The sequence below is a fragment of the Mirounga leonina genome, unplaced genomic scaffold (assembly GCF_011800145.1).
Source record: "Mirounga leonina isolate KUSES-001 unplaced genomic scaffold, KU_Mleo_1.0 Mir_454, whole genome shotgun sequence".
NCBI classification, from domain to species: domain Eukaryota; kingdom Metazoa; phylum Chordata; class Mammalia; order Carnivora; family Phocidae; genus Mirounga; species Mirounga leonina.
The window spans coordinates 15,896,155-15,920,838 of record NW_023270763.1 but is presented as its reverse complement, the minus strand read 5'-3'; the positions used below and the strand labels follow the sequence as shown (position 1 = coordinate 15,920,838).

The 24,684-nt window shown below is 52.3% G+C and overlaps 2 protein-coding genes across 3 annotated transcripts; one reads left to right on the top strand and one right to left on the bottom strand.

Moving 5' to 3' along the window:
* Window positions 1–12: 12 nt before the first annotated feature.
* On the top strand, window positions 13–9,478 carry SLC5A2 (solute carrier family 5 member 2). The gene is made up of 15 exons (XM_034988783.1): window positions 13–784; window positions 2,568–3,614; window positions 4,166–4,237; window positions 4,312–4,416; window positions 5,264–5,428; window positions 5,738–5,843; window positions 6,086–6,166; window positions 6,310–6,539; window positions 6,852–6,987; window positions 7,234–7,341; window positions 7,456–7,606; window positions 7,742–7,910; window positions 7,988–8,203; window positions 9,023–9,152; window positions 9,239–9,478. Exons 2-15 carry the CDS (start codon window positions 3,489–3,491, stop codon window positions 9,463–9,465), a joined length of 2,022 nt encoding a protein of 673 aa, XP_034844674.1. The 5' UTR covers window positions 13–784; window positions 2,568–3,488; the 3' UTR covers window positions 9,466–9,478.
* On the bottom strand, window positions 7,852–24,334 carry RUSF1 (RUS family member 1). Of its 2 annotated transcripts, none has more exons than XM_034988780.1 (13): window positions 23,977–24,334; window positions 23,446–23,560; window positions 18,804–18,849; window positions 16,948–16,980; window positions 16,753–16,858; window positions 14,441–14,542; window positions 12,358–12,428; window positions 12,095–12,279; window positions 11,957–12,014; window positions 11,520–11,590; window positions 10,513–10,656; window positions 10,326–10,403; window positions 7,852–8,365 (listed from the first exon to the last, which is right to left on the bottom strand). In XM_034988780.1, the coding sequence occupies exons 1-13, from the start codon at window positions 24,274–24,276 to the stop codon at window positions 8,334–8,336; spliced, it is 1,341 nt and encodes a 446-aa protein (XP_034844671.1). In that variant the 5' UTR covers window positions 24,277–24,334; the 3' UTR covers window positions 7,852–8,333. The 2 variants fall into 2 exon arrangements, with proteins under 2 accessions (XP_034844671.1, XP_034844670.1); XM_034988779.1 differs by lacking the exon at window positions 7,852–8,365 and adding an exon at window positions 9,244–9,887.
* Window positions 24,335–24,684: the final 350 nt, after the last annotated feature.

The following is a 24,684-nucleotide window of genomic DNA, read 5'->3' as shown; positions in this document are numbered from 1 at the left end:
GGCTGCAGCGGGTTCTAGGTCACTGCCCTGTGGCCACAGTGGGACCTGCAGCCTCAGCCTTGGCAGGCTGTCCTTCACACGTCACATGAGCCTGCGCTGGATTGTACAGATAGTGGGGACCAGAACAGGAGCTCAGGCTGGGCCCCAGGGAAACTTCCCACCCTCATTCCCCACTTCTTCAGCAACCTGTATCCTTGAAATAAGCACTTAATCTGTCTCCACCCCCACCTCCCACTCCCACTCCCTCCCACCCTTGTCACCTTGTCTAATTTTCACATTTTTCTCCCCTCCTGAAAAGACTCTCAGAGATGGGGCTCCATCCAGAAGTGCCAATCTGTGCCCACTCTTTGGATCTGGGCACTAAGGCACAGCTTCCCTCTAACTCGTATTGACTCATAACATCCCCCCTAAGCAGAGGATGACACTTGGGGTGGTCAGAGCAGTGACCAAAGGAAGCACTAGGGGCTGTAAGAGCCAGAAGAAGGCTTTTAACTCAGACTGGGAGTCAAGTAAGTCTTCCTGGAGGAGGAGACACCTGAGCTAAGCCCCAACAGAAATGGGTGGGCCACGGATTTTTAGATGTGGAGTTTAGGCTCCATCTGAATCCCTAAGCCCCAGAGCCTTTCTGAGCCTCTGAACCTTCACTTTGGACCCTGCAGTTCCCTAGGGAGAGGGCTTGGATTCCTGGGCCCAAACTGTAGGAGACTTTGAAGCTGGAAATGATGGATTCTCAGAGGCCCTTCCTGCTTGAGGAGGAGCTGGTAGCCAAGGAGAGCATGTGTGGGTAAGACAAAGGTGAGGTGTTCTCTGTCCTCACCTCGGCCTGACCCCCCAGATTCTTTCCTCTTGGAGGCTCCTCTCCCTAGGTCTTCTCAGGCTTCCTGCTCTTCTCCTTTCACATATTCTCTCTGGAGAATTCTATTTCCTGGCTTATAACCACCTTCCTGTCTTGAGGATGCCCCAGTTGGCCATCTCTAGTCTCGATTCATTCATTGCACCAAGTGTTTATTGAGGATGTACTATGCCAGGCTCTAGGGGAGACCATAGGGAGCCAAGCAGACATGCTTCTTGACCTCGTGGAGCTGAAGTCTAGTAGAGGAGACAGATGACAAATACCAAGTGACACATGTGATGAACTAATGGAGACTTTCCTGATGGCCTAAGTAAAGGTCACTCTTCCTCCTTGTTTCCATCCAAAGCACCTCCCAAGTCCCTCATAGCACTTATCACTATTGCAAACAGGTGTTTATTTGTTGCTTGTTTATGTCTGCTTTTCAAAGTGGAATGCAAGCTCCTGAGAATTTGTCTGTCAGATTACGTGTTTGTTTTGCTGACCATTGTCTCTCCAGTGTCTAGAATGCTATCTAGCCTGCGGTAGGTGCTCAGTGAATGCTTGTTAATGAAGGATGGAATGAAGAAGAAAGGAAAGGAGGGAAGGGGAAAAGGGGCAAAAAACAGAGAACTAAGTTAGAGAAAGTGAGGAAGGGATTTTTTTTTTTTTTAAGATTTTGTTTATTTATTTGACAGAGAGAGACACAGTGAGAGAGGGAACACAAGCAGGGGGAGCGGGAGAGGGAGAAGCAGGCTTCCCGCAGAGCAGGGAGCCCGATGCGGGGCTCGATCCTAGGACCCTGGGATCATGACCTGAGCCGAAGGCAGATGCTTAACGACTGAGCCACCCAGGTGCCACCAGGAAGGGATTACTTTTAACCAGATAGTCAGTCTCTGTGAATATGTAACGTCTAAGTTGAGACTCGGAAGGTTGAGGGAAGAAAACAGCCAGGCAAAGAACCTGAGGAGAGCATTGTGGGCAGAGGAAACAGCAAGTGCAAAGGCCAGGATGTAGGAAGGAGCTTGGCATATTGAACGAAAGGAAAGAAGGCTAGGAGGGCTGGATTAGGGTGAGTAAAGGGGAGAGTAGTAGGAAATGAGGTCAAAGAGGAAATACGTGCCACGTCATGAAGGGCGTTGCAGGTCACAAAGAGGGCATATAGATTTTAAGGGCCTATAACCCCCTTGTATCCTCTTGACATTTGGACCTGGATTTCTCTCAGGCACTTCAAATTTATCACCCCCTGAAGCAGAAGCTGTGGATGTGCTGCCCATACCCACTCGGCCCACCTGGGAAGTCCTATGTAGACAGTTAGTTCCCAGACACCTGGTCTCCCCAGCTGCTCCCCGAGTTTCTGTGTGAGGGTACTCTCGGGGGGAACAAGTGTGCTTCTGCCCCCAGCAGGTCTGAAGCGGGAGGGCGAGGTTCTGTGACCTTAGAGACAGGAACTGGTGAATGAATCCTCCAGCTTCCTGGCTCTGAGGGGTCAATTCTGAGGTGTGTTCCCCCAGTGTCTCAAAGAGGCCCCGCTGGGATTGTTCATAGTGGCAACCTTTTAATCAACATGCCCCTTATTGGCTTTTCTTCTTTCCTTGTCTCACTTCCTTCCCGGGGTCACCTCCTCAGGAAAGTCCTTGCACCCAATTCTCATCTTCGGGTCTGCTTTGAAGGGACCCAAACTAAGGCATTCCTTAATTATATTCCCCTAAAATATTGTTTTCTGTTTTCATCTCAGGCATGAACCCAACTTGTCATAATCAGACATCCAAGTCTGGTCAATTCTTCTAGAAAGGCAGAGGTACTGATACTTATCAATACCCTCCCTTCTTCGGTTCAGCCCTGTGCTAAGCAATGGGACTCCAGGGATGAATCAGGCCACTTCCTGCTTGTGGGTAATCTCTAGTCTGTTGGGAAGGCAGACCTGGACCCAGATGAGGACAACACAATGTGCTCATAACTGTATCCGAAAAGTCAGAGAAGCCTTTCCTGGAGAGTTGACATGGGCTGGGTACTGAAGGTTACCTCTGAGAGGTATGAGTGGGCCATCTGGGAGGCAGAGAGGCACTCTAAGCAGAATGCACAGCTTAGGCAAAAGTTGGGGTGTGTGAAAATACAGGGGCTGGGCCGGGCAAGGGAGTTGGAGGGAAATGTGGTATCACCCCAGGTTTGGTGTGGAGGAGCAAGGGGAAGGGTGGGCAAGAGTCAGGGGATGACAGGCCTTGAACATGAGGCTGAAGAGCTCCTACTTCCTTTAGTATGATGGGAAGCTAAGAAGGGTTTCTGAGCAGGGGAGTGACACTGTCAGATTTGGGTTTGCAAATGATCCCTCTGGATTAGTCAAAACCAGGAGGCTGGCTCAGCCACGCTCCCTAGGTCAAGGCTGAAGGGTAAGCATGGGTGAAAGGAGTAATTTTGAGCCCAGGTCACTGGGGAAGGGGTGGGGGCTAAGGCCCAGGAAGGAGTGCTCCTGAACTTGAAAGTGTCTGCTCCACAGGTCGAGTTTTCGGCCTTGATGAGACCTGATTCAGCTAAACAAAGCTGGGGAGGGGGGACAAGACCTATGGGACTTGTCGGCTCACTGCCCCTGAGGTAACCATTAATCCCTCCCTTGAGGAAATCCACAGGCTGGTCCCTTGAGGGACAGATCCTAGGCAGAATGGAGGAACACACAGAGGCAGTCTCCGTACCGGGACTGGGAAACCAGAGGGTTTTAATTAACAACTCTGCTGACATCCTGGTCATTGCTGCTTATTTCCTGCTGGTCATTGGTGTCGGCTTGTGGGTGAGAAGTTGGGGTGCTGCTGGGGGCCAGGCTTCTGGGGCTTGGGGGGAAAGTCTCAGGGAGACCCCATGTTCAGTAGGGGTGGGATGCCTGGATCTTTGAGGAAGAAACCTGGGGCTGGGGGGCAAGCGAGTCTTTTGATAGCCTCAGGAAGGCCCAGCCAATACTCATTCCTTGTCTTCCCACCTTTGGACTGGGTTAGTTGAAGGGATCCGTGGATTTTCATCAGGGACAGCATTCTAAATGAGGTCTCTGTTCCCCTGTCCACACGGTATCTGACCAGAAGCCCATCCTTACCCAAGGCCCCAGGAAAAGTCAGGCAATCCAGCCACACTCAAGCTTAGGTAGCTGGGCACTAGGTTAGGGCCTGGGTTGCTCTAGATGCCTCAGGGGAGGTTGGGGCAGGGGGTTGGGTGGGAACCATCAAGAGAGCCGAGGACTGGTTAATCTTCAGCCAGAAACAAGGCTGAGGAATGTGTCGAGAAGGCTAATTAGGTCCAAAGATGTGCTCGGAACCCACGTCTCCCTCCTCCCCCACTCCTGTCCCTCAGTCCATGTGCAGAACCAACAGAGGCACTGTCGGCGGCTACTTCCTGGCAGGACGAAGCATGGTGTGGTGGCCGGTGAGAGAGGCTGTGCGGTGGAGGTGGGGAGGCCGAAAGAAGCAGCCTAGCTCACCGCCCCTCTGGCCATCTAGGTCGGGGCCTCCCTCTTTGCCAGCAACATCGGTAGTGGCCACTTCGTGGGCCTGGCAGGGACTGGTGCTGCAAGCGGCTTGGCTGTGGCTGGATTTGAGTGGAATGTGAGACCTCCTTTTTGCTGACACCCCCCCCCGGTGGGAACCCCTAGAACTGTCACACCTGGGGAGGCTCCAAGCGGGGTGGGGGGATGTAAGACTGGAGGTGGGACTTTCCAAGTGGTGGGGTGTGGCTGGGCTTCGAGTGAGGGTCACACATCCAGCTTGCAGGCAGGGGGATGTTGGGGATGACGACTTTCAGGGCCTGCTCCTGACTCGCTGTGTAAGCCTGGACCAGCCACTACCCTCTGTGGCCTTGATTTACTCCTCTCTGAAGTGGGGTGAACAGCCTCAAAGATAGTGAAGTGCTTGTTCTAATGCTCTCTGAAGCTGTGGCCTGTGAAGATCCCTGGACCAAATTAAAGTCCCTTGCAGAAGTGGGAAGGAGGCAAAGCTCTGGGACTGAGGCTTGTCTTTGAGGGTTGGGGAGCTCAGGGCTTCCTGGAGGAGGAGGTCTCTGTGCTGAGTCTTGAGGGACAGAAGGGTTGGTTGGGTGGAGAGGAGAGGGGAGGCAGCCCTTCCTGGCAGAGGCTGTGGTCAGGCTGAGGGGTCTGTGGTTGGATTCATGTGCTGGGGGGTGAAGGGATAGGGACCATCTTGGGAGGGACTGGCCAGGGGTCTTGGCCTGAGAGGACTAGGAGGGCTCTAGTTAAGGGCCCAAGGAGGTGTCAAGACCCTGTCCCTTAATATCCCGGGCCCAGGGACATCCTCTGCAGTTGCATCCTCTGGGTCCCCAGTGAGATCTTTCCTTGGTATAGCACTTTCAGGAAGAGGTCTCTTACACCCTTCAGGGGCGAGGGCTCACTCCTAGCCGGATCTCTCAGTCATCCTCAGCCGTCAGCTGTGCCCACAGGCGCTGTTCGTGGTGCTGTTACTGGGCTGGGTCTTCGCACCAGTGTACCTGACCGCGGGCGTCATTACCATGCCGCAGTACCTGCGCAAGCGCTTCGGAGGCCACCGCATCCGCCTCTACCTGTCAGTGCTCTCGCTTTTTCTGTACATCTTCACCAAGATTTCGGTGCGCATTCATGGAGGGCGGGGCGGGGCCCTGGAAGGGAGGGACCATGGAGTGGAGGTCTCTAGAAAACCCTGGAGGGGACGGGACCAAGGGGAAAGAGCTTGTAAGACCCATGACTGAAGCAGGGTCTGTAAGGAAAAGGTTTTGGGCCGCGGCCACAATGGGTGGGACCTGGGAAGGCCAGACCATCGGAAAATAAGAGAACCTTTGAAGCATGGCCACGTAGGGTCGTGGTCTGGGCATGAGGTAGACCTGGGTCCCTGTCCGGGTCCCTGGGTCGTGACCCGTGCTATCGCTCCTTCCCCCAAGGTGGACATGTTCTCCGGGGCAGTATTCATTCAACAGGCTCTGGGCTGGAACATCTATGCCTCTGTCATCGCCCTCCTGGGCATCACCATGATCTACACTGTGACAGGTGGCTGTGGCAGGGGCTTAGGGATGGAGTGGTCTCGAGAGATGTGCTGGGTGGGAGAGTCACTGAAGCACATTCTGCTAAGCCCTGCCTCCTGATGCCCGGGTACATGGTCCTGGAGAATGGGCCATTTCTTTGAAATCTGCTCTCCAGGAAGGGGCCCATTTGTCAAATGCGCACAAAGACACCGTATGTACTCGTGGCATCCTGTTTGGGCTGTCTCCACTGACCCAGGCCCGTTGCAGGAGGGCTGGCGGCGCTGATGTACACAGATACCGTGCAGACCTTCGTCATTCTTGGGGGGGCCTTCATCCTCATGGGTTACGGTATGGAGCTCAGCCAGTGGGGGAGGGGCACAGAGGATGCGAGTCACAGAGCTCTCAACCTGGGAGCAGAGACATGGCGCGTCTCCAGCACGTGGGTCCTAGGGAGGGCCTTGCCGGGTCCCCTGACAGCCTTGCCTTCACAGCCTTCCACGAGGTGGGCGGGTACTCGGGGCTTTTCGACAAATACTTGGGGGCAATGACGTCGCTGACGGTTTCCGAGGATCCGGCGGTGGGCAACATCTCCAGTTCCTGCTATCGACCCCGTCCGGACTCCTACCATCTGCTCCGGGACCCTGTGACGGGGGACCTGCCGTGGCCGGCGCTGCTCCTGGGTCTTACCATCGTGTCGGGCTGGTACTGGTGCAGCGACCAGGTGCGGGGTCAGGCCTTGGGCCGGGAGGGAGGCCGGGGCAGAACCAGAACCGCTGTGGGAGGAGCTGAGATGGGTGGCACCGGAACCCATATGGGGGCGCTCAGAGGCCGGGTCTGAGCGGTCAGGAACCCGGCCAGGACCGAGCTAAACCAGACCCGGCGGAATCCAAAGACTCTGGGTCTGAATGAAGGTGAACTGGCAGCACCGCTGAGCCAGAGGCAGGCCTGATTTAGCGCAGCGGAGTAGAGGCAAGGCCTGAGAGGGCGAGGTATCCAGGATTGGACGCGGGTAGTTGAAGAGCCCCCGCCGCAGGTCATCGTGCAGCGCTGTCTGGCCGGGAAGAGCCTGACCCACATCAAGGCGGGCTGCATACTGTGTGGCTACTTGAAGCTGATGCCCATGTTCCTCATGGTCATGCCAGGCATGATCAGCCGCATTCTCTATCCGGGTAACGTCTGCAAGCCCCGCCCCCCCCCGAGAGTCCCGTGCCCCATCCAGCCCCTTTCTTGTGTATGGCTACCGGTGCCTATTTCCCATTTCCGTCACTGTCCTTTGCTCTGGAAATCCCGTCACCCAGTCCCACCTCCCAGCAGAGGCCCCGTCTCTCTTCCGCTAGGACTTCCCGTCCCCGCTTCGGGGATCTGAGTTCCCAGACCAGGTCCCGTCCCAGCCACGTCGTGCCTCTTTCCCGCAGACGAGGTGGCGTGCGTGGCGCCCGAGGTGTGTAAGCGCGTGTGCGGTACCGAGGTGGGCTGCTCCAACATCGCCTACCCGCGCCTTGTTGTGAAGCTCATGCCCAACGGTAAGGGCTGGCCGGCTGCGGAGACTGCCCCTGGGAGGAGTCGCCCCTCACCAAGTCCGCACCCTCCCGGGGATGCGCTGGGGCCCGGGACTCACAGCTCGCACCGGCCTGCAGGTCTGCGCGGACTCATGCTGGCCGTCATGCTGGCCGCGCTCATGTCCTCGCTGGCTTCCATCTTTAACAGCAGCAGCACGCTTTTCACCATGGACATCTACACGCGCCTGCGGCCCCGCGCAGGCGACCGCGAGCTGCTGCTAGTAGGACGGTGCGGCCTGGGTTTCCCCCCACGCCCTGCCCCACCAATCAGCCCCGGGGGGCGGGGGGGGGGCAGGGAACACTCGTGGGATTAGGGGCAGACGGGGAGTCCTGGGTGAAATCTCCGGATGGTCACCCGCTGCAGGCTCTGGGTGGTGTTCATCGTGGCGGTCTCCGTGGCCTGGCTGCCCGTGGTGCAGGCAGCGCAGGGCGGGCAGCTCTTCGACTACATGCAGGCCGTCTCCAGCTACCTGGCGCCCCCTGTGTCTGCCATCTTCGTGCTGGCGCTCTTCGTGCCCCGCGTCAACGAGAAGGTGAGTCTGTGCGTGGGTGGTGAGCTTGGGGCAGAACCTGGACATCCCGAAGACGCTGACACTCTCTCCCCTGGCAGGGTGCCTTCTGGGGACTGATTGGGGGCCTGCTTATGGGTCTGGCACGACTTATTCCTGAGTTCTCCTTTGGCTCGGGCAGCTGCGTGCAACCCTCGGCGTGCCCAGCACTCCTCTGCGGCATGCACTACCTCTACTTCGCCATCGTGCTCTTCATCTGCTCCGGCCTCCTCACCCTCGTCGTCTCACTGTGCACAGCACCCATCCCACGCAAGCACGTAAGTGCCGGCCGCTGCATGGGCGCCAAATGTGCACCATGTGAGTCTGTGCAGCCCTCTCTCCCCCTAGCCTGCCAATCCACTTCCAGGAATGCCCGGGGCGGAGGACCTGGATTTCTGTGCTGGGGGTTCATGAGGGTAGACTGGCAATCCAGTTGGAAGCTGCATTCGCAAAGCAAGCACAATGTTTTATTTAAATGACATTTATTTGAGGTATTCTGGGGGGGGGGCGGGGAGGTGGCTTGAAGACTGTGGGGGAGGTGATGAAAGCCCCCCAAAGTCCTTGGAATGGCCCCTGGGACTCAGACCACAGATCTGATTGGTGGCTGAGAGGGACAGAGTACTATCCTGAAGGCCCACAGAAGGGTTTGGTCTTGTACTGCTGCAGGGTAGGTGCCCCAGAGCAGGGCTGATTGGGGCCAGGACAGAGGAGCTGGGCAGGATGGGCGGGGCTGCACAGGTGGAGGAGCGGGGAAAGGTAGCAGGAGGAAACTCTGTGAACAAATATCCACAGGAAGGAACACTGTTAGCAGGACTAGAAGACTAGTGTCTAAAGGACTATAATTTGAGTGTAGACAGGGACTTGGGGTAATGAAGCAGGGGCTGACTGGGGCCAAGAGCTTTAAAGACACAGTTGAAGAACTTAGGTTCAGTCTGAGGGCAAAGGGCAGCCATGGAAGGTCGGGTTTGAGTGAACGGAGTCTGAACTGTGTGTACAGGGTGGACAGAGGGAGCTGAGGGAGTACCAGGAGGACAAGAGACTTGAGGGTCCCGGGTCGGGGAGCAGCACTCTCACTTGGTCCCTGCCCCCTTCCCCAGCTCCACCGCCTGGTTTTCAGTCTGCGGCACAGCAAGGAGGAGCGAGAGGACCTGGATGCTGATGAGCCGGAAGGTCCCGCCTCCCCCCCTATCCAGAATGGGTGTCCGGAGCATGCAGTGGACATGGAGGGTAAGGCGCTACTTCAGGAGGTGGGGCTAGGGACTAGGGGAGCCAAGGTCCCCTGAAACTAACTGTACAGTGTCAATTTTTCCTAGAGCCCCAGTCCCCAGCTCCAGGCCTGGTCCGCAGGTGCCTGCTCTGGTTCTGTGGAATGAGCGGGGCTGGGGCCGGTAGCCCCGCTGCCCCTACCCAGGAGGAGGTGGCTGCCGCAGCCAGGCGGCTGGAGGACATCAGCGAGGACTCGAGCTGGGCCCGTGTGGTCAACTTCAATGCCCTGCTAATGATGGCTGTGGCCACATTCCTCTGGGGCTTTTATGCCTGAGGCCAACCCTGTTGGACACCATGAGCCACAGCCAGGACAGGGCTCAGCCTCACAATGAATGCGCGTGAGGAGCCTGCAGTGGTGAGAAGGGAGAACGGCAGGAGCAGGAGTGGGGGGGTAGGCCCTGGTTCCCCTTCTCTCCACCTTGTCTCTGTCTGGGGCCCCTGTCCATCCGACTGGCGGTTATAGCCCATGAGGCCTTGGCCAAACTGCCACAGCAATTCCCCTAAACGAAAATAAAGCCACTGTTCCCACATCCTGCTGTGGCCAAAGTGTGCCTGCTCCAGGCTCCTATCCTGGGACCTGGGCCTCTATCTGGGCTGCTCACAAGATCTTCTTTTCCGGAGAGAGAAGCCACGTGGCCCTCCACTCATCCACCTCTAGCTGGTGCTTCTCAGTCTTCCAGCCTGCATCCTGCAGTCCTGGGGAGAGGTCATAATAAGGGTGCCGCTGGGACTGCTGGGAGGAAGGCTCTAGGGAGTCTGGGGAGAGTGGTAAGGAGTAGCACGGGCCAGGTGCATGTTCTGTGTACTGCCCAGCCTCCTCTTGCCTCTGCTGGGTCGTTTCTGGCACAAAATGAGGCTAAAACCTCATGGGGCTGTAGCGAGAATTCACTGAGTTAGCACATGGAAAAGAGCCGGAATGGACTAGGTGCTAAGTGAAAGGTCATCATTAGTCATTTGTTAGCCGCCCACCCCCCTCCCCGCCCCCAGTTCTTCAATGCCAACTGGGATTATACAGATTGTCAATACTGACAGTATCCCTACCCTCCCCATACCGCAGACAGGGAAACAGACTAGGCAGGGTCTCTGGGGAGAAGGCCCCAGAGGCCAAAGAGCCGTGGAGCTTAAGGATGTTACCTTTCAAGAACTTTGGGAAGAGCCTGTCCAACACTCGGTGTGTCTCCCTGACGATGACCCAGCGCTCTTTCTCAGGGCCTGGAGGTGGGTGCAGAACCAGAAGCTGTCAGGTCCCCAAGTGGAACACAGTCCTTCTTCTCTCGACCCCTCTTCGAGCCATCAGCAGTCTAGACTGCGAGGTGCTTACCTGCCCGTACTAGGTTCCTCAGTTCCTCCAGTTCTCTTGGGAGGGGCCCATCTCCCTGCAGGGCTTCAAGCACCAGTCCGTGTATGGCAGCCCTTAGGATGGTTTCAGGGCCCGCCATCTGGCTCAAAACGACTTGCACCTGCTCTGGAGAAACCCAGCGACAGGCTGGTACTAGGGAAGGGCCACCTCCCTAAACACCCTCAAACCGACCTGCTTCATCCCTGTCTGCCCTGAGGCCTTCGCCTGGCATGGATGGAGGCTATCTTTCACCACTTCCCTCCCATCTTCATCTCCTGTTGTCCCAATGTTCTGGCCAAACTGAAATGCCCAATTTCCAAATATAACTTTATAGGAGCCCACTGAGGTGGGTTTACTTTGCATGTCTAGTAAGAATAAGCACCTTTTGGGGCGCCTGGGTGGCTCAGTTGGTTAAGCGACTGCCTTCGGCTCAGGTCATGATCCTGGAGTCCCTGGATCGAGTCCCGCATCGGGCTCCCTGCTCGGCAGGGAGTCTGCTTCGTTCTCTGACCCTATCCCCTCTCATGTGTTCTCTCTCTCTCAAATAAATAAATAAAATCTTTAAAAAAAAAAAAAAAAAGAATAAGCACCTTTTAGCACACAACCAGCAGACCGGTAAACTCTAGTACTCGTTTCCTTAACCGGTGACTCTGGATGGGAGAGAAAAGTTCTCCCGGGGTAACCAAAGGTCATAATCTTATTTGAGTACGTTGCAATACATAAATTGCTTTACATAATCGCCTTCTCTGATTCTTATAAAAACACACAGACAATAAGGCAGGTATTGTCAGCCTCATTTTACACAGGGCCAATGTGAATTTCATTGGGGCATGCAGCTATAATTTGAATGCACCAGGTCTTAGTCTAGAGCTCCCTTCAGGACACCAGGCAGCTTCTAAATTGCCCAGGCTTGAGGGCTTGGAGCTGGTGGAATGAGAAGTTGGCCCCAGAAGGGTGAATCTAAGGCTGGAAGAGCACGGCACGCTTACTTTGCGACTGGTCCCAGCGAAGGAGGTAGGGTTGTTGGTGTCCCTCAACCAGCTGTTGCAGCTCAAAGACACTGAAGGAAAGAAGAGTGGAGTGGGGAGGAGAAAGCAAAAGCAGGAGTAACCATTCGCTCAGCTGAACTGTCCTTACTTCATCTGTCTTTCACCCCCTTCTCATCTCTCTCAGCCATTACCCATGCATGCCACATCCATCCTTCTTTTCTTCCTGCATCTAACAAATGTATCCCTTATATCTCCTCTGCGTCACACCCCTGCTGCCCTCAAGCACCCATGCTGACCCCAAGTCTGGTCCGTGGCAATAAAGAACCTAGAATAGAGAGGTGAGGCCCGTGTGTAATCGGAATAAAGAGCATGTATGCGGGGGGGGGGGGGGGGGGGGGGTGGCAGCAGAGGTGGGTAGGAGACACTGGGCCACTTACCTGGAGATCAAGCGGTGTAGGGGGACCCCCAGGGATAGAGACAGAGACGGCCAAAAACCTGTGGGAAGCTGGAGTCAGGATGCCCAGACGGGGAAGAGACTGGGAGACACAGTACTTGAGACCAAGGGGTTGGGTCACCTGTCCACAGTGGCTCCATCTGATTAGCTGAGGTGGGGCCAAGTACCTCTCCCCTCTGAAGGAAGTGCTTCAGGACCAGCCGGAGCCGGCCTTCATTCAAGGTCTCTAGGACAAGGGCTCGGACTGCCCGGTAGTTGGCGTAGATGTGAAGGGCGGTGAGGAAGAAGAAACAAGCGAGGCTGAAGCTGGGTGGGAGAGTGGGGTGGTCAACAGGGGCAGAGGCCCGGCTGGGCACCTCCTCCCTGCCCTTGATCCTGTCTTACCTAGGGCAAGCTGACACCAGGGGAAGCATCAAGAGGCTGACCAGGAGCCCTGCCAGGTTTACCAGTGTCTCCTAGAAAATGGCAGAAGGGCTGGGAGTTGGAGAGCTTCCTTGCAGGCCAGGCTGAATATCCTTGAGTGCCTTTCACCACATTCCTCCCTGCCCCAGTTCCTCCCAGGGCTCCCTACACTGATGAGGATGCCTAGTAAGTTTTTAATGAGTGAGCTATCATTTAAGATACCAGCTGCTTCTGTCTAGGTAGATACAGTGCCCTTGGAACACGTCTTTGTTTTGCAAGAGTCCTCTGAGCAGCCCTATACTCAGGCAAGCGAATGTCCTAGGAATGGGGAAGTTCTTATATTTGGTGGTTTAAAAAGACTGATCCCTCTCAGCCCCTTGGTATACAAAAACTGGCAGACACATTTGCAAAGGGTTCAAGGAGCCACTCAGGAAGAAAGGCACAAGATCCAAACCTCTTCCCTTGAGAATCAATGTTATCAGAACCCTCTGATGGCCTGAGATGGCCTGACGGGCCAGACACCAGGCCACCTGTCCCCAACTCATCATGAGGGAGGAAGAGTCTGGATTGGTGCCCCTGACTACTGGGGTCCGAGGGAGAGCTGGTCCTGGCACAAAGCGGGCTTGAGGCTGGGAGAGCTCTTCCTACCCAGCTGTCCTGGCAAGGGGGTGGGCTGTGGAAATAAGAGCAATGGGTGTAAATAGGTGGTAAATAGGAGATTAGAGGTCTTGGTTGTGCAGGAGCAGAAGGACCTCCTCTCCCTCAGGTGGGAAGAGTCATTTCCGGCAGCCCCATCAAGTGGCAATAAAGCAACATCAGTAGAAAGCAGGGGCCTGCTGCAGGACTGAGCATATGTCCTGCATTGCCCCTGTGATGTGTCCCTGTTTCTGCAGACTGAGGGAGCCCTGGGGCTTGGAAAACACAGCCTGGGGGTATGGGGAGGGCTGGGGGTTAGAAAGAGAGGAGGTGAGAGGCAGCAGGCATGGAGCTGGGAGATCCTAAAGCACAAGTCCTGGGTTGTACTCATTTCTTCCTTCCTAATAACCTACGGAAGACATAATGGGGAAGAATTAATCCAACCATTTCCTGAGAGAAGGGATGTGTCCAAAGGTACTCAGGGGGACTGAGGCTATGACTTATTTCCTCATCTGTAGAATGGCAACAATGAGTCCCTCCTGTATAAGACCACTGTAAGGATTTAATGAGTTCATATAAATGAAATACTTGGCACACGGTTAGTGCTTAATAAATATTAGCTGGTGTTAATATATATATATATATGTTTTTTAGCTTCTGTTAATATTGTTGAAAGGAGTTAATTTTAAATTAAAAAAAATTTCTATTTAGAAACTGAGCAGAACAATTTAAGAGAAGGATAGAGTGTAGGACTGGATAGAAGTTTCTAAATTGCTTCAGTGTCCAAACTATGTCACACTTCTGACTAACCTGGGCTTCATTTTCCTCTTCTGTAAAATAGGGATAATAATAATAATAACCCTCCTGGGGCTGGTGTGAGAGTTAAACACCACAATACACATAAGTACCTAGCACAGGAGCCTGGCAGGATCCAATACCTGTAGAGTTTAGCCTTCGGGGTCCCCACCTTTCCTCCAGGATGCCCTGGTCAGCTGAGGGGCTGGGTCAAAAAGGCCTACGAAACTGTCAAGTGGAGACCTCTGGCCAATGACCCCAGCTACCTCACACGCTGAGCACTTTTTGACTTGCCAAGTGCTTTAACATATGGGGCCTCACGTGGTCAGACATCCACCTCCCAGGTTGGGGCTATGGCCCAGAGAGGGCGAAGGCCAGGGCAAGGGCCCACTCTTGGCCACACAGGCAGTGGGAAGGGGCTGAGATGATCAGCTTGGACTTTTGCCCCTAGAACTCATGCCCTCAACCTGACTACCTATGTGAGTCGGAGCAGGGAGCACGACATTTCTTCCTGTGTGTCGGTCTCCCAACCCTACCCTCAGGAGCACTCAGGTGCGTCTCTCCATACTCCCAAATCATGGCCTGGCCTGCCTCCCTGCTCCGACTCCCCCCAACCCCAATTCCAGCTGCTCACCTGGCTGCTATCCTTGGCTGACACATCAGCCATGTTGTTTCTCCTGGCCTGGTGCATGGTCAGGGCAGCCCGCGTGGCCCCGCCAGCCACGCTCACAATGCACTAGGTAGGGAAAGGGAGAAGGAAGGTCAGAATGGCCACGTGCTGTGGCAACATAGGCACGTCTGTAGCTGAGCCAAATAAATGACTCAAAGCAGTTTGAGAAAACCAGGCATCAGGTGACCAAACAGCAAAACCCTGAATGCTGTCCTTGGGTATCTCATTCTCATCCCCACACTTCCACTAGATCCACCTCCCCTCTTATTCCTGGAGAAAACTAAAGCCCTGCCTGTCACACCTCCCTGTGGCCTAGTCCCAAGGAACTCCATTTATTTCCCCAAGGTGGAGGCCCAAACACTGTTCTTAGCCCACAACTTCTCCAACCCCCAATTTCTACTTTGGCTGTACCCGCCCCTTTGCTAAGCTCCCAGGCCCAGTCTGGTTTCCAACTTTATGCTTCCATTCTGCCTGTAACTAACTCCACTCTCGTCCTGTCCCAGTGGAGGCCCAGTCAAGTCTTCCAGGCCACTTCAAAACCCACAGTGATGGCCCTGACCTCCCAGGACACCTGGGCCTCCTCAATCCCTGAGATCTAGGATGGTAGAACTCATCAATGAGGGTCACTGATCACTGTCATCCATCTCATATTTATCAAATCTCTTTTAGATGCCAGGCACAGATTTAGTGCTGTGATAGAATTCAGATATAACCCTTGCCCTCATGAAGTGTATAAATCAATAGACAATAAATAAACAAGTTGTCACGCAGGCAGAAGAAATAATTTGTTCAAAGGTTAAGAGGAATATGGTACAAAATGAGGCTGGAGTGACCAGATCATGTGGACCCTGTTAAGGAGCAATGAGGGCAGGGAAGTGACCGGATTTGATTTCCATTCTTAAAAGGATTATGGGCTGCTCTGAGAAGTAATGAAGAGAGGTGAGAATGGAAGCAGGGAGACTACCTAGGAAGCAACCATGCTTTTTCAGCAACAAGGAACCACCAGATGGAGGTTTAGCTGAAGGTAACATGAAAGTAACAGTGGGCGGGGAGAAGGCATGGATGACAGCCAGGCTTCTGACCAGTGTACCTGGGATACGGAGGTACTAGTCACTGAGACTAGAACTCTAAAGAGGGTGGGAGGTGGTCTGGGAAAGTTCATGGCCCTATCCTACTCCTTTATTTGACAGATGAAGAGACTGAGGCCCCAAAGGCAAAGTATAATGCATAATTTCAAACAGATGGCAGAGGTCACAATCGTTGGTCTACAGCTACAGCCCTGGTTTTCTCTGGTGTTTCCTGCCCTGGAGTTGGAGGGGGTGCTCAGGGCAGTGTGCCTGGGCCAGGGACTGGTACCTGGACTAAATGTAATCCACCACAAAGAACTGTTGTATCTGAAATGTCACTAGTGCCTTGTGGAGAGCCACTGCTCTGAAGTGATTTTGAACAGATAGATGGGCTTTTGAGATGGATCTTATGTCTTCCTGAGTCACTGCTCTGTGCCAGGTACTTAACCCTGTGGTGAAGACAGGCTAAGCTCTTTGCTGAACTTTGCTATGCCTCAGTTTCCTCACCTGGATGCGGCCAACCTGAAGGAACTGTGAGGGTGAGCAGCCTGGCAGAGAGGAAGAGCCCACATTCACCCCATGTGACCCTCCAGCCTCACAACCACTTCATGCTGTCTTGCCCCTGGACCTTGACCCACACTGTTCTTTCTACTCAAAAACATCCACCCTTCACCTTAAACTCAATTCTTCAGGACCCAGGCCTAGGGAAGGGGCCCATCCCTTGACTAGGCCAGAATCCCTGCTCAACCCTCTTATAGCCCCCTACACTTCTCATCTGGAATACCAGTAGCTACAATGTTATAAACATTTGTTTAATTATGTGCAGCTTTCTTCAAAGAAAAAAATGGGAGGGCCTATATTTTATGCCAAACATGCAGCAGGCACTCAATAAATATTTTCCTGAAAGGATGAAAGCTAGCCAGGGAGCTGGTCCCAAGAGGTTGACATTGGAGCACCTCTTCTATCTTTCAGCTCAGAGCTCCTCACCAATCCTGTGGTTTCAGACACTGTCTTAGACTACGTGAGGCACTATTTGGCTGGAGGAGAATCAGAAAATATGGTTGAGTTCGAGTAGAAAAAATCTGAACTTCTTCACTTTTCTGCAAGTGCTCTGAACACAGGGCCCAGGCTGGTCTCACCTGTGGGCCCCAGGTAAGCCCACACACAGCATCACCAAGGCAGGTATAGGGGTGCCCCAGAGGTGGATACCTTGGCCAGGTTGCTGGTACAGACAGTCATGGTGAAAAAGACTGGATATATGGGAGCCATAATCTCGAGGAACATGGCTACATCGTTGAGGATATCAGCAAAAAGCCTGGGGGGAGGGATCAGAGGTTAGAGATCAGAGGTAAGAGACCTTCATAATAGAAGACTTCCCTCCCCTCTGTCTCAGCCCCTCCTTACCTCCACTGCTTGGCATTGCAGTCCAGTTTACTCCTGTTGGGGAGGAGACGTGGGTTTGCAATTTGAATTTAAGGAGAAAACACATCCTGTGGGCAGGCTGAGGTAAGGTCTGAAGGACTCAGCAAAATCCATACCCCAGGCAGACATCTGTCCCAACACCCTGTCACTGCTGCCTGAAATACCATTAGCTGGGAGGACCTTCAGTGATTACTTAGTGTTTGCCCTTCACTAACCCATGATGCATCAGGGAAAAGAAGTGATTGTCTTGTGGTTGCTCCCCACCCTCTGGCCCTCCTCTGGGAGAAGCCATCCCTGGGTCCCTCTGACAGCTCCCCACCCCTTCCTCCCACTTGATCGAGGGTACCCAGCAAGAAGTCCACATATTTTGGACTGGTAAACAACTACATTTAGTGTAACCCCCCAGAGGTTACAGATAAGTAGCCCAGAGAGGGGACATGACTTCCCTCAGATCACATGGAAAGCAGGGGCCAAGGAAAAAAAAAAAAAAAAAGATCAAGAAAGAGGCAGGCTCTGACATCTAGGCCTAGGATATTTCTATCACCAAGAGGATAGATGCCTCTTCTGTCAGGCAGAGGGACTCCCTGGCCCATGCACAAACTCCTGGGGACCTCTTCTCCAACAGAGGGTGTTGTAGCCCCAGACCAGCTCAGAATTTGCAGCATTAGCCCTGTCCCTTACTTTAAAATCTCCTGGAGGGAAAAGGAGCATTCCTAGGTGGGGTATGGGACACACATTAGAAACTTCTGCGGGAATAAATGGCAAAGGCAGGACCAGAACACGTGGGCTTGGTCTAGGGCTCTGCCCAATAAAGCAGCCTGATACTAATAGTTATAAGCTGTGCAACTTGGGTAAGTGACCTCCCCTTTTAGGTCTGCTAAAATGTACACATTTAATCCTTCTCTACCTATCCTTGCTCTGAGGATGAGAGAGGATATGTAGAGAGCTTGTGAGGCACAGAGCTGTTAGCAGCAGCTAACACTTATTAGTGTTAATAATAAGTGTTAATATTATACTTATTATGTGCCACAATATGCTATGCACTTTGCATAAACCATCTCACTGAACACATTGTAGGTAGTGTCTGCCTACAATTAATTGCAGATACTAAATCACTCCTGAGGTTGCCCATTACTGACATGAGGAGGAAGAAGGCAGCACAAGATCCTTAATTCCTGGGGTGCCTGGGTGGCTCAGTCGTTAAGGGTCTGCCTTCAGCTCAGGTCATGGTCCCAGGGTCCCGGGATCGAGCCCCACATCTGGCTCCCTGCTCCGCGGGAAGCCTGCTTCTCCCTCTCCCACTCCCCCTGCTTGTGTTCCCTCTCTCCGTGTGTCTCTGTCAAATAAATAAATAAAATCTTAAAAAAAAAAAGATCCTTAATTCCTTCTAGATAAATGGTAACGGATGACCTGCCCAAGTCTACTCCCCGCTAGGCTCGGCAAAGTCCAATCAAGTATCTGAGCCACCAAAGTAGCTTTTGGAGTAAAATCACTCCTTTTGAATTCAGCATTGCCCCGTTCAGGCTTCTCTTTCAACAAGCAAACAGAGGACACTTAAGAGCCTTGTGGCTGTATTTTTCCACGATGGGCAGCAGAATGGCAAATCAGTGCTCTTGAAGGCAGGCGTGATCATAACAAAGGCTCTGTGGCTTCATTGCTAGGGCGAGCCACCTGGACTGGGTACTTACTAAGTAAGTACCTTAGCTCTGATGAAATAATTGCTAAATCTCCCCTCCCTTGGAGACTGGTAGGAGAGAGGAGCTGCTGAAAATACAGCCAGGGATGAGACACGTGACCCCCGTCTGGGGAGAGTGGCCAGACCAGGAAGACAAACTCACCCCTTCCACCAGGCAAAGATGATGCGGCCCAGCATGCCAGTTGAATCTGGGGGAGAGAGGCACTGGTAAGGAACAAGGAAGAGCCTTGGGGGCTGTTGGGCCTCGCAGACCCTGGCACTGAAATGGCCGATTCACCTTGCATCACTGCTCTTAGGAACTCAGTTTGGCAAAATAAATATTGGATAGACAGAGCTGTATGATGGGGTCAGAAGTGTCTAGATTTAGCAGTTCCTCAGTATGTACCCAAGAAAACTATGTGCCCATGCACACCAAGAGACATGGACCAGAAATACCCTTTGCAGCATTGTTCATAAACAGCCAAAGACTGGGAATAATGCAAATGCTCATCAGCAGGAGAATTTATAGATAGATTCTGGTATATTCACTCAGTGGCATATTAGACAGCAGCAAAAATCTAATGCACAACTACTCATATCAAAATGGGTGAATCCTAGTATTATAATATTGCATGAAAAAGTAAGCCATGAAGACTACATACAGCAAAATACACTTTTCATAAGGCTCTAAAACGAAACAATACAGTGTTTATATATATATATATATATATATATATATATATATATATATTTCCATATATATATATATATGGAAAAACTATTTTAAAAAAAAGGAAAAGCAGGAAACCCTGTGTGGAAAGTTCAGAGGTTATTGTTGATATTCTAGCTCTTAGGTTGGGCCATGGGTTCACGGGTGGTCATTAGAGTATCAATTAAAAAAAAAAAAGGATTTGAATTACAGTTTGATGACGACAGCTGGGGGTGTGGGGCAGAGGGAGAGGCTTCCTCAGGCTAGACAGAGTCAGAGAAGTCTCCAGAATCAGCTAGACTTTCATTTGCACAACAAATGCTTACTGGCTACTTAACTCTGTGCCAGGCATTATAAGAGGTAAGGGGATACCGTGACCCAGAAGGTCATGGTTCCAGACTCAAAACACAGCATAAAAGCAAACAGCAATCGGTATGAAAAACACTGATTTAGACCAAGGATCAGTTAACTGTGGTCTACAGTCTTCTGCTCCCTGTTTTATAAATAAAGTTTTATTGGAACATAGCTGTGCCCATTCATTTACAGTCTTTGGCTGTTTTTGTGACACAACGGCAGAATCAGTTGCTGTGACTGAAACTATACAGCCTGCAAAGTGTAAAATATTTACCACTTGGTCCTTTACAGAAGGTTTTCCACCCCCTGATATAAACCCCTTATATTGAGAGTAGCATTCATTAAGTTCAGCAGGGGGATCACAAAGGACTGTTTTAGAACCAAACAACTGGGAAGGCCTCATACAGTGGATACTGGAAAGCAAAGATACAGTAGGCAGAAGACTCTTGACTTGTTTGAACTCGAGGGTATGGACCCTTAAGGGAATGCAAGAAGGGAAACTAGGTTTTGGGGAGGGTTGGGAGTATCCTACAGCATAAAAAGGTGGTGACAGGCTGGCCTTCCCCATTCTCCACTGGAAAGAGCGGTACTCACCCCTCGCCCCAACCTCCATCCTTGGGCAGTGAGGCCTTCTACCTAGACATCTTTATGAAACTCGGGGCCTGAGGGCGCCTGGGTGGCTCAGTTGGTTAAGCGACTGCCTTCGGCTCAGGTCATGATCCTGGAGTCCCTGGATCGAGTCCCGCATTGGGCTCCCTGCTCGGCAGGGAGTCTGCTTCGTCCTCTGACCCTATCCCCTCTCATGTGTTCTCTCTCTCAAATAAATAAAATCTTTAAAAAAAAATAAATAAATAAAAATGAAAACTCGGGGCCTGAGGAACACCAGTAAACAGGCTGGTGGTCACCTGAAATCCCTCCTCCTTTCAACCTTCACCACAATCCTATGAACTTCTGAGAGATCCTCCCTTTCATAGATGAAGTAACTAAAGCTCAGAGAAGCTAGATCAACAAAAATGGGACATTTTATGAGAAAATCTGGATTTCCAGCTTTTCTGGAAGAACCTGAAGACCTGGCAACCCTGAACCTATCTTCCCTTACCACCACAACTGGCTGGGGCTGAGCGGTGGCTACTTCAGATGAGGCATATGTACATTTCTTACTGGGCCTGCTCCACTTCTCTATTTCTGTCCCCTGTATATCCCTGGAAGTAATACCCACCAGGTGGCTTTATAGGCTTCCTCTATCACCCACTTTACCCTCTTTCTTTCAACTATATTTTATTCTCCACAAAAATTTTATTGTTCCACTTAAGATTCTTGTATTGGCTCAACTTAGTGACACTGAACATGCCAAGGTTACTTTTACTTGTTGACAGCTCACTGGGCCAGACTCTATTTTTCTTCCCTCTGACTGCACACGCATCCAATAGGGTGTATGACCTGCATACAAGGGCCACTGGGTAGAAAGGGGACCTACTCTATGTTTCATCAGCAGTCTGCAGGGCCCTTGTCAGAATCTGGAAGTTGGCACTAGGATGCAAGAATGACACATACCCTCCCTGTATCTGAAAGTCAACACTGTCCACTAGATAGGAATCTTAATTCCCATTTGCTCTTCTTTGCCTCACTTACGGTTAGCTGAGCTATACGATCTAGAAACTCTTGAGCAGTTGTAAGGGATCAGCTGTCCACAAATTGTACTAGGCTCCACTCTAAATCCCACTGGCAAGAATGTGGCAGTTAAGAGTGGGACACAGGAGTCAGTCGGTCTGGGTCCAAATCCTGGCCCTACGTTAACTTAGGCAAGTTACGAAACCTCTCTGAAAAAGGGACTAATAATGGTATCTACCTAATATGGCTGCTGTAGAGATTAAATTACATATTACATGTAAGTGTACAAAATTCCTGGCATACAGTATAGGCTGTTAAAATATTAGCTGCTAGTAGTATTACTATTGTTAGTTATGACAATTAACACCACGTTCCACTAAGAGATCTATAACCAAAAATGACTTAAAAAAAATTCCAAGGGAGTTTTGTTTTTTTTTTTTTCCCCCCAAGGGAGTTTCTTATATAAAGCTCCACATACAAATTTCCCAGGTTTGATGGAAATGAATTTGGAAACTCTTTTCTAGTTAAGGCTTCCTTTAATATCAACAATAGGCTTTAAAAAGTGGGTATTTTTTTTCCTCCCTTAAAATGGTCTTATTTTAGGGCGCCTGGGTGGCTCAGTTGGTTAAGCGACTGCCTTCGGCTCAGGTCATGATCCTGGAGTCCCGGGATCGAGTCCCGCATCGGGCTCCCTGCTCGGCAGGGAGTCTGCTTCTCCCTCTGACCCTCCTCCCTCTCATGCTCTCTCTATCTCATTCTCTCTGTCTCAAATAAATAAATAAAATCTTAAAAAAAAAAAAGGTCTTATTTTTTCTTAATACCTTAAACACATATATGGGCAACATGTTGGTGGTAAGACTAGGGTGCTTAGAAATGACATGAAAACATCAATTACTGATTCATGTTCCTGCTGCATTCCAAACACTCAGCCAACAGAAGAGCAACAGAAAAGGTCCAAATCAAGCAGTTTGGTGGTATGAAAATGAATCCGGAACTAAACCTCCTGGGTTCAAATCCATGCCCTACAATTTACCGGCTGTGACCCTGGCCAAGTTACTTTTTTGTGCCTCAGTTTTCTTATCTGTAAAATGGGCGTAATGACAATACCTATCTCAGAGCTACTGTGAAGTCAGCATATTTAAAGACTGGCAAATAATAAACACTGTTTGTGTGAACTATTATTATTAAGAGAAGAGATAGCTAGGACAAGAAGCCACAGAGAAAGGCTTCTTTCAAGAGGTGACTCACGTTTGGCCAGTTTGCTCAGTCTTAATAAGGATGTTAAGCAGGAGCCTCCAGATCCTCCGAAAGATCCATGGACACTCACCAGAGATGCGGCCAGGCTCATGCTAGGAGCAGAAAGAGCCTTCCCTTGGGTCTGATTTAAGTTCCCACAGGGAACCAGTAATGAAAGACAAAGGACAATGGAGAGAGCCACAGGCCCTCCTGATGTGGAATCCGTGGCAGTTTCCCTTTTCTTCTCTACCTCACTCTTTAGGTGGCATGGTACCAAACCATATGTTCTATTTTTCATTAGTGGTTTTTCAAAAAGCTGTACACATCCAACAGAAGGTTACTACAGTTATTATCATCATCCAGTATCCCAGAGGTTCTAAAATGCCTTCCGTCTTTCCCAGAACCTCCTCTTTCCTACTCAGGACTAACTACAAAATTGGTTTTTTCTAGAACTGAGCAATTTCCCACATTTCAAGCAGCCGGTCGTTTTATTCAATAACCGCATGCTCAACGCAGTGCTCCACAAAAAGCCTAGGGGTAAAGGAGAGGGGATGATTAATTTAGGGATTTGAGCTCCAGATGATTTAGAGGCTCTGAACAGTGTGGGGAACTGAGTGCGGCTGCAAGGCTGGTCTCAGGATGAGGATATTCTGGTCGTGGGCGACTAATTAATTGTTGAATAAAACCAATAAAAATACTGTTTTAGGGGCTGGGGAGAGCTGCCTTCCAGATCCAATCAGGAACGAGTCCATACAAATACACATCACAGCCCTGATCTAGAGGCCAGAACACTGGGGGAAAGGAGGGGTTGGGCTTCCCAGTAGGAGGAAAAAGAGGCCAGTGGGGTGGCAGGGCTGACAGCAGCGACAGGTAAGGTTCCAGGGGCCCAGCTCACCTTTCATCAACCAGGTGGCAGTGGCAGCTGAAACAGAAGCTTTTTCGTTCCCCACCCCTATGCCCAGCAAGACTGCATGGGTGGCCAGGGAGCCTGAGAGGCTGGAAGCAAAGGCCTGGAGAAGAAAAAGGGTGGGGTGAGTGGGTGCCTGGGTGGCTCCGTTGGTTAAGCGACTGCCTTCGGCTCAGGTCGTGATCCTGGAGTCCCGGGATCGAGTCCCGCATCGGGCTCCCCGCTCAGTGGGGAGTCTGCTTCTCCCTCTGACCCCCTCCCCTCTCATGCTCTCACTCTCTCTCTCAAATAAATAAATAAAATCTTTAAAAAAAAAAAAAAAAAAGGTGGAGTGAGGAGTGTGCGCAGGGGCACGGAGGTCTAAGTTCTATGATCAGCTCTCATAGATGTGCGACCTGAAACATGTCACAGCCCCGCTCTGGGCCTCAGTCTCCAGCCTCTACGTGCAGGCGGGTGGCCCGCATTGCCTCCCTCACCCGTGGCTCCATGCTGCCCCCGACCCCGGTCGGCCAGGCTGACCTGCACGGAATCCCACAGCTGGTAGGGCAGGTAGTCCGGGCTGACGCTATCGGGGAAGCCCTGCGGCAGGAACACGGCCGTGAGCCCCGAGAGAGGCGGTGAAGCGGCGCCGGGAGTCCCCCCTGCGCCGCCGTCCCGTCCGCGCGGTTTTACTGTGAAGGGCCCAGAGAACCCCCAGCAGCGCCACCCCCAAGCCTCCCACTGCAGGCTCCCGTCGGCGGCGGCGAGGCAGCCGCGGGCCGCCCCGGAACCGAACTGCTCGGAGCACAGCTGCGCCGCCGGGCTCCCGCCGTCAGCCATCTCAGAGCTCGCCCTGCGGGGCCTCCGCACGCGAGACGTGGCCGAACTGCGTTTCCGGCTCGGCTACGGCGGCTCCAGAGGGGCAATCTTTCTCCGCGAAGGGGCCGCCGGCCGCTGCGTCCTCCTCTGTCCCGCGCAGGATCCCACACTTCCTCCCGGGGCCTCTGGGCCCCGCTGCGGATACCTCAGGGCTGCTCTCTGCCTCTGTTCTCTGTAGCATTTGGTTGCTGGGCCGCGGGAGCAATCGGAGCCCTTGAGCCCGCCAAGTCCTGGAGAGAGCTGCGTTCCTGTAACCCGCAACTTTCAGCCGTGGGCGGAAGGGAAGAGGGCATCCCCGGGGAGCCGCTGTGTTTGAGACCCAGGACGGCCACAGGGTTTTTTGATTTGGGGCGAGTCAGTGTCCCTCCC